Below are 19782 nucleotides of genomic sequence, written 5' to 3' on the forward strand. Positions count from 1 at the left end.
CCGGAGCTTTTCCGACGGAGCCGAACACGAGCCAAGCTTGAGCTCGCTCAAGCTCGGCTCGTTTACGGCCCTAGTGGCTATTATAAATTTTTATTTTTTTGGAAAAGCTAGACCGCAGCCAGAAAGCTCAAACCGCACCTAGATAGGTGCGGTGTGAAAACGCTGTTTTCAGCATTTTGGAAACGCATAAGCTGCTAAAACGCAGTTTATCCAAACAGGTACGTTGCGTTTTCAAAACGCCACCGCACCAAATAAGCTGCCCCAAACGGGCCATAATTTGAATCAACTTGGATAGTGTGATCTAATTATTTTAACTAATTAATGCAAGCTTGACTAAATAACCAAGCTATTATTATTAATTCAATCACTATGAATAAGTAATAATAATGTCTTAATGATCACAATAAATCAGAAAAAGTAGTCCAACTACAATTCGTTTCATCTAAATTAATTTAAATAGAATATAAATAAATTTTTTTTATTAGTTATTTAATTTAATTAATTCATATCTTTAATACTGAAAATAATAGTCAAATTGTTTATTAGGATTTAGCTAAATCCAATTTTGTTTTGCATAACAAACCCTATAAAACCCCACCAAATAGTTGGTACCAAGCCCGCAACCTAGTCGCTATACAACTACCAGCTTGCCCATAGCCAATTGTAGATCTTTCCCTATTGGTTTATTTGCCTATCACGGATCTTGGAGACGAACCATCTCTTTCCATCATTCATGTCCACAAAACTACTAAACTACACTTCACTCTCATCTTTATAAATAGCTGTTTGTTTGTTTGTTTTTTTGGGGGAATGTAAAAGTTTTATAACCCACTCTCTCCCTTGAAGGAATGACTCTCCTTTACTTCATCAAACTTTATAAAAAAGAAGAAATTTTAGTTTTTATCTACCTTTAAGCTCATTCATTGAATTGAGAGTTGGAGAGTTTTCTTTATATCAATCTCCCACTTGTCTTCTTTAGATTAGTTAATTGTGTGTACGATATATTACCAACTCTAGATGCCACTTCAACACAAATTCTACCAGCACTTGATGACTGCTATGGGTACACAACAATGATGATGAACGTTTTTGCTCAAGTTTTATTCATTTTATTTTTTAGTCTACCAATTCAGCTTTCTGATAGTTCTGCATCACATTTATCCACATTGCTCATTAGTTTACTTTCGACTCTTTATTCATTTAAGCCCTAATGTAGAGAAGTAGAAGATGACTAAAAATTGTATGCTAAATTTCTTATTTTTCAAGTATAAAGACTTATCTATAATAAACCATTTAGTCCTACTCGGACGTTTATGCTGTTTAATAACTAAGTTACTTAATTTTATCTATTGAAGCAATAAGTTGGGTTGCGTAAGCTTTTATTTTTTTAATGCAAAAAAGGCAAAGGTCGGATTATTATTATTATTATTATTATTTACTTTATTTCTCTTATCTTTAAACTCGGTATTGAATCTAAGGTGGAAATAATAAGAAACTCTCAGCCTTTTAGTACATCAATTTTGATGCTGTCGACAAAATAACTTGAGTTCCAGCTTTTTATACTATTTAATGAACCCCAAGTGTCTAAATTCAGAAGAGTCATATTAATCATTGGTTTGGTTCTAGTTAGCTTGGGCTTCTTGACTCAGTAAGGTTGCTACGTAAGTTTAAGCTAGAGTTCAATCTAATAATGAGTTCACCGCTTGAATTGTGTTTAAAGAGGTGAACATCTTGGATCATATCTAGAGTTTGAGGATCGAGCTAGGGTTTTTGAGTTTGGTTGAGTTCATGTGACTTAGCTAGACATGAACGGCTTGGTCTACCATGAGAAGTATCTTGACCTCTTAAGACCTAAGCATCAAAGTAGCATTTATAATATTTATGATTTCAATTCCAATTGCGAACAATAATGAATCCTGAAAGTTAATGGAAGAAATCATAAATAAGCATTCATTCAAATTAATATACAATTTTTTTTGGGTAGAGTGCATAAAAAATCTGTCATAAGTAATGTGCATGATCATTTATAATCTTACTAATATTAGACTCCCATAAAAATTACTAGAAACCTCCCAGTAATGGGGAATAGGATATGATTCATCACTTGCATGGACAGTGTGAGAAAATTTTTAACATATTTATTAAAGAATAATTTAATAGTTTTAATCATTCCAAATTTTTAACAAATCAGTAACTATTATCTTATTTGGCTGGTTTTTTATGATTGAAAAGACTGAAATTTTTCTTGTTCTTTGAGATTTTTGTCATGGCAACATAGATTCTCTTATAATGTTTTATCTTCCTGTCGCGCAGGCGAGCATTTTATGACAAGAGAATCTCACAGGAAGTCAGCGGAGATGCCCTTGGAGAGGCATGCCGCAACTGAATTATCTTCTTAAATCAGTACCGTTGTTATATTTCACCTAAAATAAAAACTAATTGGAATATAATAGCAAAATTCCATGCTTTCCATGGCAGGAATTCAAGGGTTATGTCTTCAAAATCATGGGAGGATGTGACAAGCAGGGATTCCCCATGAAGCAGGGAGTATTGACGCCTGGACGTGTTCGGCTACTACTTAGCAGAGGTAACAAATCCGTGCGGCATTTTTCCTGCCCATTTTGTGACTAGAATGTCGTCAGATGTAACTTGCAAAATCGATTCAAGAGATACATAGTAAAATTTTGGACTGAAGAAGACTGAACCTTGCGAATGGGAAAAAGCCATGGAGTTTTTAACGTGAAAATACCCGAGAAATGTGAAAAAATCAGTCAAATCACAGCGAGAAATTCATTATGAAACAAACATGATAAAAATAGTACGAAATTACACCTCACTCAACTCTTTTAACATTTTGGACATACTATGATACTCGCACTTCATTCTTTACCCAAGAGAATATGAATGGCAACACAAAAAAACGCAAAAATGTTTCTTAAAATTTTTACAACACTGCAGTTACATTTCACAATTCACAACACTGCAGTTACAGCACTGAGGCAGAACTGAGTGCCTGAGTGAATTGGTTGACACAATCCAGCTCCACATAATAACATAGAACTGAAATTGGCTTCCTCATTTTTAATGTCTGCATTTATAACTGGCAGGAACTCCGTGTTTCCGTGGATATGGCAGGCGCAATGGGGAGCGGAGGAGGAAATCTGTTCGTGGCTGTATTGTGAGCCCTGACCTTTCTGTTTTGAACCTTGTCATTGTAAAGAAAGGTGAAAATGATCTTCCTGGGTTGACTGACGTTGAGAAACCTAGAATGAGAGGACCAAAGAGGGCCTCTAAGATCCGCAAACTCTTCAATCTCTCCAAGGAAGATGATGTCCGAAAATATGTCAATACTTATCGCCGGAACTTCACTACCAAGTCAGGTGAGTTTTTGAACCCTTTTTAACGACCGTAACTACGGTTTTGATGTTCATGCATGGCACTTATGGCCGACTTAGCTCAAATTCTTCAACCGGTCTCTCCTTTGCAGGGAAGAAGTGCAGCAAGGCACCGAAGATCCAGAGGCTTGTGACTCCCCTTGCGTTGCAGAGGAAGCGTGCCAGGATTGCGGAGAAGAAGAGGAGAATCGTTAAGGCCAAAGCTGAGGCTGCAGAGTACCAAAAGCTTCTTGCATCGAGACTGAAGGAACAGAGAGAACGCAGGAGTGAGAGCTTGGCAAAGCGCAGATCGAAGCTTTCTGCTGCATCGAAGCCTTCCGTGGCTGCCCAAGCCTGATTTTGAATGGATAAGTAAAATTTTGATTTAGACTGGACTCCCATTTGTTTCATAAAATTTATTGTCGTTTATTGCGGTTTTCATTTCAAGTTTGGTGTTTTTGGATAATTTTAATTCATGAGGTATATTTTGTGTATGATAAATCACTTGCTTTCGAATCAATTGCATATTAAATACATATATTTTTAATATCGTACAAACTTAAATATCCGTTGTAAACTTTTCATGCAGTACTGAAGTAGAGCTTAATTTTGTTTCTCTAACTCCATCAATATTATTTTTTAGATATCTCTAGTATATTGGTCAAGGTGATTGTGATATAGATGAGGATGTCATTGGTAAAGTTTGGTTGAAGTGGAGGAATGCATTAGGCATATTGTGTGAGGAGGAATGCATTAATTGTGTGATAGAAAAGTACTGCTTAGACTTGAAAGAAAAAAATTATAAAATGGTGTGAGATCTGCCATGCTTGATGGTGTAGAATGTTTGTCTTTAAAAGATAAGCATAGAACCAAGTTAAGTGTTGTTGACATGAGAATGCTTGGGTGTTTGAGTGGTTTGATGCTTGGAGACAAAATATGAAGCGAATCTATCCGTGAAAGAGTTGGGTGTAGCTCTAGTGTCAAATAATATTAGAGATAGTCATCTTAGATGGTTTGGTTATATTAAACATAGACCATCTGATGACCAGGAGATAGATATTTTAGATTTGACTTTTGTTAAAAAAGACAGGTAGACCTAAAAGATTTCAGGATATTGTATACAAAATGACCTTAATCTATTTGAATTAAATGAATGAATGTATTTGAATTAAATGAATATATGACATTCATCGGAGCTCAGATTAACAGTAGCTTAGAGGCCTTGGAATGTGAATTTCTGTTGCCTGTGTTTCTGACAGGTTAGTGAACTTTTTTGGATTCATCGCTTAATTGAATATATATAAAAACAATATTAAATTAAATGCTAAATTTAAAATAGATATTTTTTATTTTAAATTATATAAATCGAATGAATAAATAAATAAATATGTATTTAGTTGCCCAAAAAGAAGGCGACTGGCTGTCCACACAATTTGTCAGTCGCCCCCAACTTCGGTTTAGTGGGCTTCATTTACTTTTATGAAGATATTTCAAATCTCATGCCAAATTTCCCGTAATTAGTTCTATGGATCCAATAATTCTTGTTAATTTTTTTATTTAATCCTTTCACGTTAACAATTTATCAAAATTATTACTTCTGATTAGAGCTAAATTCAATCTTTAAAAAAAATCCCTCTTGAATCTAAAAATAAGTGCATCTCAGACTCTCAGTATATGTGGAGAAGGTTTTTTTAGGCTCATCTGTGCCCCTCTTCACATATACTAAATCCTGCCAAACGCAAAAAGTAGAAGTTAGATCTCGCCGTCTTGCAAATTCAATTTGTCCTTCACTTTTAAGTAAATCCTTAATTTATTAAATCTGCATGACGGATTTAAGGAAGAAAACATACAGGAAGGTTGTCGCTTCCCTCATTGTCAAACATTTCAAAGAAATTTAAGTAGATTTAATCTTAATCGGGTCAAATATTTTTCTGAATTTAATGTATTTGAATTTTATAAATCCAAATTTATAGGATTTAATAAATCATATTTAACTAAATCTTGAGTGCAAGTAAACACTGTTGTATTTATGACTTTTATTGTAATTAGAGGTAATTTGACCTTTTAATTTTATTTAATTTTATGTTGTAATCTTTTTCTATAAAAAAGTGACATAGGGCTTATGAGAGACTTGTGAGTAAATGATGAGGTGTTGAGCTGTAACCTCAAGCCGTTTTTTTTCCTCCCATATGGTGCTAGTGGAATCCCCCTCTCCCGTGGACATAGACGAATCAATTTAATGCCAAATCACGTAAATTTTTCGTGTTTAATTGTTGTCGTGTGAATTTCTACGCTTCTGCATTGTTTTTGTATAATAACTAGTATTAGAGTTACGAGTTCAAGATCGGAGTGTAGTTTGACGTCGACCACTGGAGATCTGGTTTGTGTTGCCTGTGTTTTCTGCAGCGCATGGTCTGACATGCTTTGCTGAAAAATTTTTATGTTCAGTGGCAATTTTGACGGCAGGTCAATGACTTGGATGCGAAAATCGGCATGCCACATGAGGGATCTCGACAGTAGAGAGATTGTGAGAGGTTTGACAAGCTCAGGCAAGGTCAAGTGATAGTGTGCAGTCCAGCGTGAGGAGGCCCTACCTGATGTGAATTTCGACTGAGGAATCGACCATGCTTGAAGAAATGTTCGACTCTCCAAAATCAAAAAAGAAAAGAAGGAATCTTGGATTTAACACTCTGATGTGGGGAAGGACGGATTTTCTTTTGCCTTGTTTGCGTGCAACCAAAAAATTTTTTGGAAAGCTTTGAAATGGCAACTTGGAAAAACAAAATTGGAAATCTCTGAAAAAAATATTCGATCCGAACGGCTAAACACCTGCAGCTATGACGCCTGCTGATGACGTCCATAGCTATTTGGTCGCCGATTGTTGGTCGTCCGGACATATGGTATCCTGACGGAATATTTTCTCGAATCTCAGGGAAGAAAAAAAGGCAATTTTCTTTTTGGAACAATAATTTCAAGAAAAGCATTTTAGAAAAACATACAAAAAGGATTTTTTCTATTTAGAAGAAAAAAGAATATTCGAAAAAAAGGAATTTCATGAGAAAAGAATTTTACTTTTCTAATTTTTTTTGGGTGACTTTTTTCTTCATTCTTTTGTCCAAGTGTTCTACTAGAGGAATTTTGGAAAAGAAATTCCAACAATGGTAACCATAAACAATAACATGATGTCAGATTCTTTAATTTTCGTTATGTTAGTGAAAAAGCCGATCCATATGATGGTTACACTTCATGTTAAAATCGATGTAACGAAATTTGACGACAATATGAACTTTGGCGTGTGTCGATGCGAGGTGATAAATGTGCTATATTATATGAATTTGAAGACAGTTTTGGATAGCGAGTAATATCTTGAAGAGACGTGAGAGAGATCATGAGTGCTTGTGGTCTGATCCGAAATTGCTGGACCCATGAGATCAAATATGGGGTGATTATGAAAACTTCTGTTGGAAAATTTTAGAGATTGTCAGAGAACAAAAATATCACGAAAAGCATGAAGAACCGTTACCATATAAAGCGTGGACTCTACATATTTCAGATGAGACCAGCGGGGAGGGGGTTATTATTGATGAGCATTTGAATGACTTCACAAAGTTGCTAGCAGATTTATTAAATTTGGATGAAGAAGTTGAAGATTAAGATAATTGATGACCGTAAAATCGCTATGAAGCGGACGACCACTTCACGCAAGCATACGTGCCAATGTAAAAAGCGGTTTGCAAGAGTACCGTTTATCATTCCCGCAGTAAAGTGTATTAAGAAACATATCCGAAAAGATAAAACTATAGCTTACTAGGTATTTTAACCTAGTTCAACGTGATTCAAAAAACAGAAGAGAACGTCATACTATCAGAATTGGCAGAAAACAAAAGCAAGAAAAGAAAGGTCAAATTACTTTGGTGTTTCTTCAAGACAAAAGACGGTGCCTCTGTGATTTAGGTATGATACCTGACTATATTATTCTCGCAATTTCTCCTACGTGGTTGCTGCCAATCAAGGATGATATTTCTTTTTAAGCCTATGTCTAGATTAGAAGAAGAATTTGAATTCTATTATAAGTTTTGCTTTTCTTTATGACATTCACAGTATTCCCAAATCCCCTTTTCTTGGTTGCAAGATCCCAATTAAAATATTCCTATTGCAATCAGATCTCGTGGTTAACCAAATTGTTTTACTACGCTTCTGTCGAAGTCACAGATCACGATAGATTTTAATAAACCAACTGGCCAGTTTAGCAGTAAACGAAGGCTAGAAAGTTAAAAAACAACGTAAACATCAAAAGCGCATAAAACATATTATGAGAAATTTGCAAAGAAAAACAAATCAGAACCATCCACAAATCACAGAGGCACAAAAAATAAGGTCATCTACTCATGTTGGAAGAGGAAGACATGAAATCTTATGGATAACAAACCTATAAGTAACATTTTTATTAAATAAAAATAAAACTTATTGATCTGAAAACTTTCTCTAAATCCTAGCATCCACCTCTGAAATCTCTCCAAGAAGCTCCTCCAATTCTTCCTTTGATGTTCTTTTTAAAGCCCTTATTTGAATTCTTTCCAAAATCTTCGGAATTCCACTCACTAGGAATTTCCTTTTGAAGCAGATACGGCACGCCTGAATGGCAATGTAATTATGCTATCCTCTCAAGTAACAACGTAATTATGCTATCCTCTCAAGTAAGGCAGCTTGGTCACGCCGCCTATAGGCGTGGCTATGCCTAGAGAGCTAGGGCGCGAAAGGCAATTGAAAGGTCATGACTACACCTACAAAGCAGGTTGGATATGCCCTCATGAGAAGGCACCAACTCCTTGGCGTGGTTGTGTCTGACTAAAAATTCCCAAAGTCTCATATTTCACTCCGATTTGCTTGTTAATCCTCCATAAACCTATGAAACACAATTCCAACATTCCAAAAGCATAAAATCATGAAATAAAAGGAAAAAATTGCTAAAACTAAAGTATAAAAAGTATGAAAAATTGTCGCGTGCTAATCCCCTAAACTTACCAATTATTATGGCTTTTGTGACCTTCATTTTAAAGTTAAGATTTCTGTGATTAAGAATAATCTTAAACCCATCATGAAATTCCTCTTTCTCGGCATAAAGACTCACTATAATTCCCCTTAATAATCTAGCAATATTTAAACACTTAATACTTATTTTAACAATAGACTTTTCCTTAATTATTCTTGAATTTATGAAATCCCTAAAATTTTTATAATAGTATAACTAAATTATCTGATATAGGGAAAAGACTAGAAAACCAAATTCTGATATGTCCATGCTTAACCTCAAGCATCTTCCTAGGATTTCTTTCTCCCTTTTATTTTATGTTTTCTGTTTCTCCTTTTTTTTCCCTAGGAGAATTACTATATCTTGTAAAGCATAATTATTTTCTTTTGTTTTCTTGGAATTCAAAATTTCTAGTTCTTCCTTGATCACATATTTCACTCATCCATTATTATGATCTTTGGGTATTAAATAAATCCAGTCAATTCATCTATGATGAAATAGAACATTAAGGTTTAAAAGATTCTAAATATTAGTAATGAATTTCATAATCCTCCCTCTTTAAATGCCTTGAGAATTATTATGCTTAGGAAAAATAACCAGTTTTTTGGCATAAAACTAGTATTATCCACAACAATCCTAACCTTCAGTAAATTTCACATTGCCTTAACACCATTTTTACTTTTTGCATTATCGATGGACTAAGATTCATAAAATTCGACAGTAAATGTAAATCTCAGCAAGTAATAGAATTACTTTTGGCAGCTAATAATGTAAGATTTTCTCCCCGAACTTGTTTCAAATCCTACTGTTCAACATGTGAATGAAAGCATCGCAACAGAACATACTAAAGGTACAGATGGAGAATCACGTGAATAGCAATAAAAAGCGAGAATCTCTGAACATGCCATCAAAGTGCTGAAGGCAATAAAACTGCAGGTAAGCATGCAACAGGTAGGACAGCAGTTTAGTAACAGGAAGTGGAGCAGAAAACATTCGCGAATAATCAATCGTATCAGTATGTCCACACCACATCTTAGAAAAAAATATCTCAAATATCTACTGTAGTGTAACAATCAAACCAAACAAAACATAAAAATCATAAAAAAATCATCCACACAAACAAATCCTCTACTGGTCAGGCTCAATCTTCTATGTCGTCACGTGATGGGCTGTAGATCGTAAATAGTGGTGGAGGTGGTACAAGACCCTGATCCCAATCCCTAGAAAGCTCCCGGCCGTTCGTAAATGTACCCATACTATCATGGGTGTTGGTTGGCATAATAAGCGGAGTCATCGCATCCTAGATGATCCAGAACTCACTCATGTCTCTGGCAATGTCTCCCTGTAGTGTCAAAAGCTCCCCCTTGTCTCTGGGCAGGTCAGTAAGGATTGATTCACATGATACAGAGGTCCAGCGTCTTGAACTCTCCCCTTGTTCAGGTGAAGTAGCAGATAGTGAGGCATAAGCATCTACAAAAGTCCTGGTGATGGGCATTCGTGGGTGCATAAGCTCCTCGTCCTCCCCCAAACAATCCCTCCCTAGCACAAAGGGCAGTAACCAAACTAGGATGACTTAAATCTACAGTAGATTCAGTCTTTCAACAAAGATTCACTATGAAAAAAAAATGCTTTGCAAACACAACACCCTGCAATAGTGCTGGAATGATGGATCTCGCCAACTCAAAAGTTTAAAGGGAATCTACATACTCAGCACCCAATTCTTATCCATTAACATCTCACATCAAAACTTCCATTTTTACAAACACAACACCCAATTTATACTTTTCAACAATATGGAACAGTGAAATCTACATTTTAATGCATATGTAAGGTGTTGTGTTTGTAAAAATCAATGTTTTAGTGTGAGAGAAGTAAATGCATAAGAATTGGGTGCTGTACGTAAATTTCTGAAGCTTAAAATACTATTTAAATACAATTCCTAATTTATCAAAAACCCAACTGATATTTTTTAATTTTAATGCCTGATTACATTTCACTCCCATAAACCATAAGTAAAAAAACTGCTCAAATCCTCTTCATATGGCTCTTTTTCATATTACTTCCCTCTTGTTTAGCTAATTTGAGCAAAATCGAGCCCTCAGTATCTTAAATGGCAGCCCAACGCTTAAAAACTGGAGCAACAAAGAAGAACAAATGAAAGCTTTTATACTGAAAAAGAAAAAGGTAACAAAAAAATATCCATACATTAAAGAAGGCATACAAAGTCGCCACTATTTTCATCATCATCCAAGTCAGAGTAGTCCTGACTTCCTCCTATGGGATGTGCAAGCCTTGGACCTTCAAAAGGTTTTTTTGCCTCTTCTATGATCAAATTTATTTCTTCGATGCTTTGCGACGGAGAATCCATATCTGTATTCTTCAAGTTCTCCTTGTAGCCATCAGCAAGCTCCAGTGGAAGATTTTTGAGAAACCAAGGGTGTTCTTTTATCTCTTCCATGGTTATTCTCTGAAATTTTGGCAAATAAATCCATATAAAATGAGAAATTAAGCTACTTACATATCAGAAAACCACTTTTGTTGCACTGTTATAAGAAATTTTGCAGCAACACAATTATTATATATAAAAACTGTATAGTAATTTTTAGGGGCATTTACATACATACCACACAGTTCTCGTATTTACATGTCGAACACCAAAACATTCATGTTTTGATGCATACTACTCAAATCCTTAACATTACACCATCATCACTACCTTTTAAAAGTGAAATACATATTTTGATGCATAGGTCTATAACACTAAAGTGTTCCTAGTGAAAAATTTAACTAGAGTGTTATGTAAATTCATAAGAATTGTGTTGTATGTATGTAATTTTTTCCAATTTTAATGTTTCAGACTAAGCAGAAGTAATAAATGAAGTGAAAATGAAATACCTTTTCAGGATCAGCCACAAATATCCGGGACAGAAGATGCCTGCAGTGAGCTGATATCCTCACATAGTCTGGAATTGAGTACTGAACACTTAGTATTCTCTGACAAAATAAACATTTTTGAATCAGACATTGTAACCATGATTTCATATCAGAAATCATAATAGTGAGCTGTGAGATTATTACAAGGTAATTACCCCAATCGTCTTTCGAAAGTTCCTGGGATCATCTGGGTCCTCAAAAGGGTAGGCTCCAACTAGCATCACATATAATGTTACTCCACAGGACCAAACATCAGCAATCTGCACGTTATCACCGTTAAAGTGAAATTAATGTGAAAAGGAAGCAAGGAGAATATCATAAAGATTTTCATAACATATGTTGGTTTGCATAAATTCCTAATAAAACTGACTCTAACAAAAGGTTTAACATCAACAAACCCCATCGCCCCATCCCATAATTGTATTACAAATTTGTAAAACAAATTAGTTTTTTACACTTCACATCTTATCCAAACTGACTAACAAAACCAGCAACCAAAACAATTCAAACAATAGTTTGGTTTTGGTTTGGCCTTGATTAAACTGTAATTAGTTGCAATGGATTATGTATATTGCATACTTTGTAAGCAATATATACTTTTGAAATTATATAATTAAAAGATTAATTTTTTTTTTAATTTTTTTTACTGCAAAAGCATATTTAAAATTATAAAATTCAAAAACATAATTAAAATTATTAAATTATATTCTTGAAAGTTTGCAATAAGTTACTCAAGCTATAAATTTTGGTTTTTCAGTTTAACCCAAATTTTTAAATCACCTTGGAAGCCAAGAACGTGAGCTGGTAGGCCACCTCATTGATCTTGGTGAATCTAATTAGAGACAACTTTGGAAATCCCTTGATTAGTTTTATTCTCTCCATGTTTTTCATATTTATTTCCTTTCCAACTTTGAATTAGATAACTTGGTGAGTTTGTAAATTAGAAGGGACCGGTTTCCTTGTACATTTACCTTGCATGTGAATAATGAAAGTAAATAATTTTTCATCCTAATATTTATTTCAACATGGTATCAGAGACCAAAATCAAACCCTAGCTCTCCAAACTCTGTTGGCTTGCAGGCCCTCTGAAAATCTCCTATTCTCTACAACCAACACTTTTCTTGCACGTTGTAGGCCCTCACCTACTCTTCTCTGCAGTAGATACTTTTCTTTCAAACCCTTCTCTGTCCACTTGTGCTGCCGAAATCCTCCTTGTAGCCAGAATTTTCTTTACTGTAGGCCCTCCTCCGTTGGATTGTTCAAGCAGAAACCTTTGCCATCAAATTCCTAGTAGGACTAACTAAGGAATTGATGAAGTGAGATGAAGGATTATGGGAATAAAGCCTCTTCCATTTACTCGTGAAACTTATGCTGAAGTTAGGAGAGAAGAGAGTAGAAAGAAGTTGATGCTGACTGAAAATATGGGTTCAATAAGTACTGAAAGCTCGACTTTTTACACCCATAATTCTTCCCATAATGCAAAACTCAAGAAGAATAGTCTTACATGTGACTATTGCAAGGGAATTAAGTGTAACAAAGATAAATGTTGAAAACTTCATAGAAAGCTTGCAGATTGGAAACCTAAACATGAAAGGAAAGATTAAGAGAATATGGCTAATGCTCATATCACCTCCAAAGGGTCGACCAAGCCGTTTACCAAGGAACAATTAAAGTCAACATAAAGCTCCTTAGGGACAATTGAGAACAACATATCACCAACCTCAGTACACACCAATGTAATATACACTTAGTATGCAAACTCAAGAAGTCTGTCTATAGGCTTAAGCAATCACTAAGAGCGTGAGTTGAAAGGTTTACTAAAACTATGAGATCTAATTGATAGTCTCAAAGTCAAGTTGATCATACATTATTCATAAAACACGCTCAGGGTGGTAAGATGGTTGCACTGATTGTATATGTGGATGACATGATTCTTATAGGTGATGATAAAAGAGAAATTTATAAAATAAAAAAGTGATTATCACTGAGTTTGAAATCAAGGACCTAGGAACCATAAGATATTTTATAGGTATGAAGATGACAAGGTCCAAGAAAGGCATTATTATATCACAGAGGAAACCCATCTTTGATCTACTAAGCAGACTTGGATGATTGGATGCAAACTCATTAATACTCCAATGGATCGCAACAAGAGTCTAACATGAGAGAAAAAAGAATATTTGTAGATAACGAAAGATGCCAAAAAATGGTAGAAAAAACTTATTTATCTATCACATACTATGTCAGATATTGTATTTTTTGTCAGTATTGTGAGCCGACAAATGAATAGTCCAAATGAAGAGTATGTGGGGATGGTGCACGTGATTATGAGATTTCTTAAGAATACTTCTGGCCATAGATTAATTTTTGAGAAAACCAAAAACAAAGAGTTGAAGTCTACAGATTCTACACTGATGCAAGTTAGGCTGGAAAACTCACAGATAGAGAATCTGGTTACATGGAGAAGTAAGAAGCAAGATGTTTCGACAAGCAGAGCGGAATCAAAGTATAAGACACTCGCCTTAGGAATTTATGAAAAAAATTGGATTTGGAATTTATTAAGAGAATTAGGGTGTACCTCCAATCAACCAAGATAGATTTTTTGTGACAATCAAGCAATCATCAGTATTGCCAAAAATCTTGTGCATCATGACACGACCAAACATATTGAAATTGATAGACACTTTATCTTTAAAAAGGTTGAAGGTAAAATTATACAGCCAAGCTACATCTCAATACACCAACAAGTTGTTGATGTCTTCACCAATGCTCTTCCCTTAAGTACCTTTTCAGAGTTCAATACCAAGTTTGGTCATTACAACAACTATGACCAAGCTTGAGAGGGAGTGTGGAAAGATAGGAAGGTGGGCCGGCTAGCCATCTCATAGAACTTAGAGAATCTAATTGGAGATTACTTTGGAAACCCCTTGATTAGTTTTATTCTCTTTCTATTTATGCTTCTTTATGTTTATTTCAGAGTTATTTCCTTTCCACATTTATTTTAGATATGTTTCATAAGTTTCTAAATTAGGAGGGCCAATTTCTTTGCATATATACCTTACATGGGAATAATGGAAGTAAGAATTTTTTTTTTAGATTTTTTTTTCCCATAGTTTGTTTTCAACAATCACCAACCAATCCAATGACTGAAAATCAAACATTTAAATATTTTAAACGAATATCTAAATTGCTAATCTAAAAACCCAACCGGATTATCCAAAAATGTTCAGTTCGGTTCAATTTTTTGGTGATTTTTTTTTTTAAAAAAGAATCCCATATTTACTCTTTCATCCAAATTGTGGCACCGTGGGTTTTTAAATCAGATTAAACTGAATTTGGGCCACAATATTTAACATAGAATCACAGAAGTCCTTCTTATGTTATCCACATTAAGCAGATATTACCTTGCCATCATATTCCTTCCGACATAAAACCTCAGGAGCAATGTAAGCTGGCGTGCCGACCGTAGATTTTGGTTGGGAATGCAACACAGAAGACTGAAGAACAAAAGAGTTGAATGTTCAATGTTATTGCAAATATACAAACAAATAGAAGGTTATTAGTTTATATATTTAACCTTGGAATAACCAAAGTCGCATATTTTTAGCATTGGTGCACTGCTACCATCCAAGAGAGTGTTTTCTAGCTTCAGATCCCTGTGGCATATTTGCTGCAAGGAATAAAATTTTCATTAAAGCTTATTGATGGAGGAGAATTTATAATTTTATGTGATAAGATAGACACAAACAATACCATGGAATGACAGTAGCTGACTCCTGAAATTAGTTGCTGAAAGAAGAATCTTGCCTACAAATATCAGGTAGTATAAATGAGTTAGGCTTTACTTCCACTATAGAAATAAGAATTGCATAACAAGTTAATGCCAGGTTTTGTAGTTAACTCTTTTTTGGGGGGCATTTGTATACATACCACTCAATTCCTATGCATTTACATATCTAACCCCAAAATTTTACTCGTTAGATTTATACTATCCTGATCTTTCACATAACATCAAAAATACTGCTATTTTAACTTTTAAAAAGTGAAATACACCTTTTTATGCATAGGTAATGTGGTAATGTATGTAATAAATTGAAGTTTAGGTGTTAGATATGTAAATGCATATAAATTGAGTGGTTTTATATGTAATTTTTCATATTTTTTTTTTCTAGGAAAAGAATCAATTTTTTAAGTGCTGAATGACTTGCCTCATCTTCACCAAACCTCCCTTCATTGCAAATTCTCTCAAACAGCTCACCACCGGAAGCATACTCCATCACTATTGCTAGATGTGTGGATGTCAAGAAGACCTGAATGTTGAAGTTATTATGATTAATGAAGAGTAATTAACAGAATGTTTCATGTTTTCTAGAGCTAACAATGTTAATATTGTTTCCTAATTGCTTCTAGGTCTCAATCAAAGTAATATCTGATATAGTTGTTATGATAGATGTAACACTCTTCCCATTACCAGTTTACTAACACCGGGTATCACAATTAAGTTTAAAAAAAAAGTGTTAATTCCTCTAGTAAATAATAATGGTGGTAGGTACTGATTAACTAAGCTTTAGATATCAGCTTAGGATTTATCAAATGGCAGATCCAACTAGTCTATCAAATGAGAGTGTTCTTTCTTCATGAAACGCCAAGAGAATAAATGAATAAAAGTGAAAAATATAATTTGCCCAATGTGAACTATTGCATCAATGGAAAATTATGACCGCGGGTGGTCGTATGTCCGGAAGACGATCTAGGTGTGATCACATCTCCGTGGATTGCACGGCGGTCTATCCAGACCGTCACCCAAACCCAGACGTGCGGAGAAGTAATTTCTCTCCATCAACAAGGTTTTGAATAGGGATGATAGTTTTCTTAAATTCTGACAATGATATGTGTGAAATATGCGGACGCTTCCTATATTCTCAACCAATGTGTTTCCTATTAACTCTCTATCTTTACTGATCTTTAGCAAAATGAGGATGGTGCGGACGGCAGTATGAATTTTAATTATAGGAATTACACTTTTGTTTACATTTTGCGGTGATTGCATTCTTCTTCAAATTCAGTGGTTACAAGTAGGATTTAAGAAATTTCAGTAAATTTGGATTTAATAAATCCTATGTTAAATGGTATCAATACTAAAAAAATATTTTGTATGATAAATATTAGATATAGTTAAATCGAGACAAAACATTCAGCTACTTAAATAAAAAATATTATATCATCTTACATTCACCTTTTTATAGTAAACATTAATTAAAGTAATTAAATCATAATTAATCTAAGTAAATGTCTTATGTTAATTAAATAATAAATTATGTTAAAAAAAGTAAATAAAAAATAACAAAATGGTATCAATACTTAAAAGCGATAAATTTTTAATGAACTAACATTAATCATCAAGATTAATTCAATTCCTTAGTTAGTATTTATATATCTAATTTGTTTGATTCAATATTACTAATTTTAATCGATATTTTTTTTATCAATTCTAATTGGAGTAATTAAACTATAATTAGTATAATTTAATATTAATTAGCAGTATATAAAACTAAATAAACATAATAAATTATTAACATTAATCATTTTTCATGTTCTGACTATCATTAAATTCAACGATTTGGTTTACTTTCAAGAAAAGTCGCCCATCTAAACTTGCTCCAATATGAACAATACTTAATTTTAGACTACTTGACTTCAGACTTTCTAACGATACGCAAGCCATTATAATAATAAAAAGTTCCGATATTTAAGACTAAGTTATCGCACAAGGAGCCACTAAATTTTCTTTTATTCATCTTTCTCTTCCTTTTTTTTTCTTTGTTGAAATTAGGCCCATAAATTACTAGAGAATTAGAGATATTAAATACACATTCATTAAGACAGCGTACAGTTTTCCTCCATAAAATCATCTCTGAAGTGATTAAATCATGCTCAGCTCATCTATAAAAAATAACAAAACTAAACTAATAATTAGATTTCCGTACCTCCTTAAACCTAACAATATTCGGATGCCTCAACGACATGTGGTTCATGATCTCTCTCTTTACATGCTCATCAATCTGCACACAAATTTAAGCATTCAAATTAATCACTTTTAAGAAAAGAAAAAAAAAAAAAAAAACACCTGCATAACATGACTTATCAAAATAGGACTGCTTAAAAAAAACCGAACTTAGATGATAAGAAAAAATCGGATTTTTATTTAATCTTGAGAACAATCCATAAGAACTTACAACTATCGAAAAGCAAGAAAAAACTAGAAACCAAAATTGGATTTTTAAACATAGAGAGAAACCAAAGCCAAACCTTTTGTCCCCTCTCAATAAATTTAACAGCATAGAGTTCTTTCGTCCGCAAATCTCTAACCAGCTTTGCCACACCAAAGTTTCCCGACCCAATATCTCTGATAACTTCATACCTCTCCATTTCTATCACAGTAAAAAGAAGTAGAAGAAGAAGAAGAAGACTCTGCTTTGGTTTCAGTTGCGGGGAAGATGGAGGAGAGGAAAAGAATAAAAGCAAAAGAAAAGGGAGAATACGAGGATTGGGAGATTTCTGTTGGGGGGTTTGCTGACTAAATTAATTTTCTGCAATGAATCAATCCGCCTACGTAAGCGACTGACAGATGATTAAGCTCTGGAGAAGGAAGGAATGTGCTCATCCACTATGCCGGACGCACAGTTTTTATGCACGCGCAAATTTTTTTTTCTGCCAGCCGCTCTTCTGTTTGTCGGCAGGCTGGCTTGCTCTAACCATGTCTGGCTAAATGGGCCCATTCATTCGTTTATGGGTCAGATTTGGTGGCTCTTAGAGTCGGCATGTGGGACTGATTGAGAGAGAGAAAATTATATATATATATATATATATTATATATATATGCATATATTCAATTTTATTGAAAAATATAAACTTTGTTTAAATGTGAGCCGCATAATGCTTAATAAACTCCGCATTAACCAAATTCTTTTTCGCTTGTGAAGGAATTAATGGTTGCTTCTAAAGATGCCGTGTGAATCAACTTCAGACAACAGTATTTGAATTTTGTTCCATCTGATTGATATTGATTGGAAAAAAGTAAAAAAAAAAAAAACAAGTGCTTATCCCATCCGAAAAAATTTATACAGCACAGAAAAATATTTATTTGTAAGAAAGATGACTTTCATTTTATGAGAAGTATTAAAACTAATGATTATATATTAGGAAATGTGCATATTAAAAAGATTTAAATTAGGTAATTTAATTATAAGAAATTTAATTATATTAATTTTTTCATACAATAAAACTTAGTATTAGATAACCTAATTAGAGATGATCTAATTTGATGATATTTTCTATATTAGAAATGATTCTAATTTGTATGTTATAATGCTGTCATATTTATAAAAGGAATTATGGATGATTTTTATGTGTTGAGTTGTAATGTTATTTCGGTCCTTATTTCCTCTTTCACCGCCTGTTGATAGTAAAATAACTCCTCCCCATGAAAGTAGATTCTCACCGTCTGTTGATAGTAGAATAACTCCTCCCCATTAAAGTAGATGGATTTGTGTCGAGCCAAATAAATCAAATCGTATTTAATTGTTTGTTTGTTGTGTGATTTTGTTTTCTACATTATTTTGCACAGCACTTTGGTATGATAGCTGGATTGGTACGATTCTGACAACAAACGATTGTGATTTAAGAGAAGTCGTGGACGCATGGCAAAAAGATTAGAGCAAGTTAGGTTATGAGATCTGCTGGACCTATAGATAATAGGATGTTGTAAGACACTTCAAAATCTACCATGATGGGGGAAATTAAGAAAATTGATTCATCAAGTAGCTACACATCTCATCAAAATCGATGTGACGAGATTTAACAACAAAGAAGGTTTTGGCATATGACGATGTCAGCTGATGGATGTGTGGTGCTCTTTGAATCTAGTGAAAGTTCTTGATAGTGATGACATCCTGAAAAGATGTTAGAAAGATATTGGTTGAAGATGAATCATAGTTCTTATGGCTCTGAAATTGTTTATCTCAAGAGAACAAATATAAGGTGATGATGATGGCTTCTGCAAGAAAATTTTGAAAAATATTGGATAATAAATTTCTCTCAAATAGTGTGAACCATTGTATTCATATGAAGCGTTGACTTTACATGTTTTATATGAGACGTGGGGTTAGTATTGGTGAATACTTGAATGATTTTATAAAGGTTTTGGCAAATCTGCTAAATATGAATGAGAATGTTGAAGATGAAGACAACACACTTCTTCCATTAAATTTGCTCCTAAATGAGTATGAAAACTTCACAATGAGATCAGTTCATTATGTTGGTGCAGTGGGCAGTCCGATGCATGTCATGATTACCAGACCAAATATTGCACAAGAGGTTGGTGTTGTAGTAAATTCATGTTTGATCCAAGAGTGAGTCATTGATAGACTGTGAAGAGCATTC

The 19782-nt window shown here is 33.9% G+C and overlaps 2 protein-coding genes across 6 annotated transcripts in view; one reads left to right on the forward strand and one right to left on the reverse strand.

Annotated features, from left to right (window-relative positions):
• The window catches only part of LOC110025987 (40S ribosomal protein S6-like), a 5477-nt gene extending 1581 nt beyond the window's left edge, over positions 1 to 3896 (forward strand). The window contains exons 3-6 of the mRNA XM_020726709.1: positions 2314 to 2371; positions 2479 to 2587; positions 3108 to 3380; positions 3488 to 3896. Coding sequence (XP_020582368.1) covers positions 2314 to 2371; positions 2479 to 2587; positions 3108 to 3380; positions 3488 to 3732 — 685 coding nt within the window. The 3' untranslated portion in view covers positions 3733 to 3896. The remainder of the gene's footprint in view (positions 1 to 2313; positions 2372 to 2478; positions 2588 to 3107; positions 3381 to 3487) is intronic.
• A 5444-nt stretch (positions 3897 to 9340) lies between these two features.
• LOC110025991 (serine/threonine-protein kinase SAPK2-like) lies at positions 9341 to 18024 on the reverse strand. 5 transcript variants are annotated; one of them, XM_020726719.1, is made up of 11 exons: positions 17883 to 18024; positions 17650 to 17771; positions 17328 to 17402; positions 15549 to 15650; positions 15094 to 15147; positions 14918 to 15010; positions 14745 to 14837; positions 11496 to 11600; positions 11302 to 11400; positions 10612 to 10873; positions 9342 to 9945 (listed from the first exon to the last, which is right to left on the reverse strand). In XM_020726719.1, the coding sequence occupies exons 2-10, from the start codon at positions 17767 to 17769 to the stop codon at positions 10613 to 10615; spliced, it is 1002 nt and encodes a 333-aa protein (XP_020582378.1). In that variant the 5' UTR covers positions 17770 to 17771; positions 17883 to 18024; the 3' UTR covers positions 9342 to 9945; position 10612. The 5 variants fall into 5 exon arrangements, with proteins under 5 accessions (XP_020582376.1, XP_020582378.1, XP_020582373.1 ...); XM_020726717.1 differs by having other exon boundaries at positions 9341 to 9969; positions 17650 to 18024; XM_020726714.1 differs by having other exon boundaries at positions 17650 to 18024.
• Positions 18025 to 19782: the final 1758 nt, after the last annotated feature.

This window comes from Phalaenopsis equestris, unplaced genomic scaffold (assembly GCF_001263595.1).
Source record: "Phalaenopsis equestris unplaced genomic scaffold, ASM126359v1 Scaffold000347, whole genome shotgun sequence".
NCBI lineage: Eukaryota > Viridiplantae > Streptophyta > Magnoliopsida > Asparagales > Orchidaceae > Phalaenopsis > Phalaenopsis equestris.

Bases quoted from the DNA above. Each gene is read 5' to 3' on its own strand.
- LOC110025991 (XM_020726717.1), bottom strand. From the start codon at position 17,769: ATGGAGAGGTATGAAGTTATCAGAGATATTGGGTCGGGAAACTTTGGT. The intron at 11,401-11,495 runs GTAATTACCTTG...TTATTTTGTCAG, and splicing joins ACTTTCGAAAGACGATTGGG to AGAATACTAAGTGTTCAGTA. The intron at 10,874-11,301 runs GTATTTCATTTT...CCAAAATTTCAG, and splicing joins TTGTGGCTGATCCTGAAAAG to AGAATAACCATGGAAGAGAT.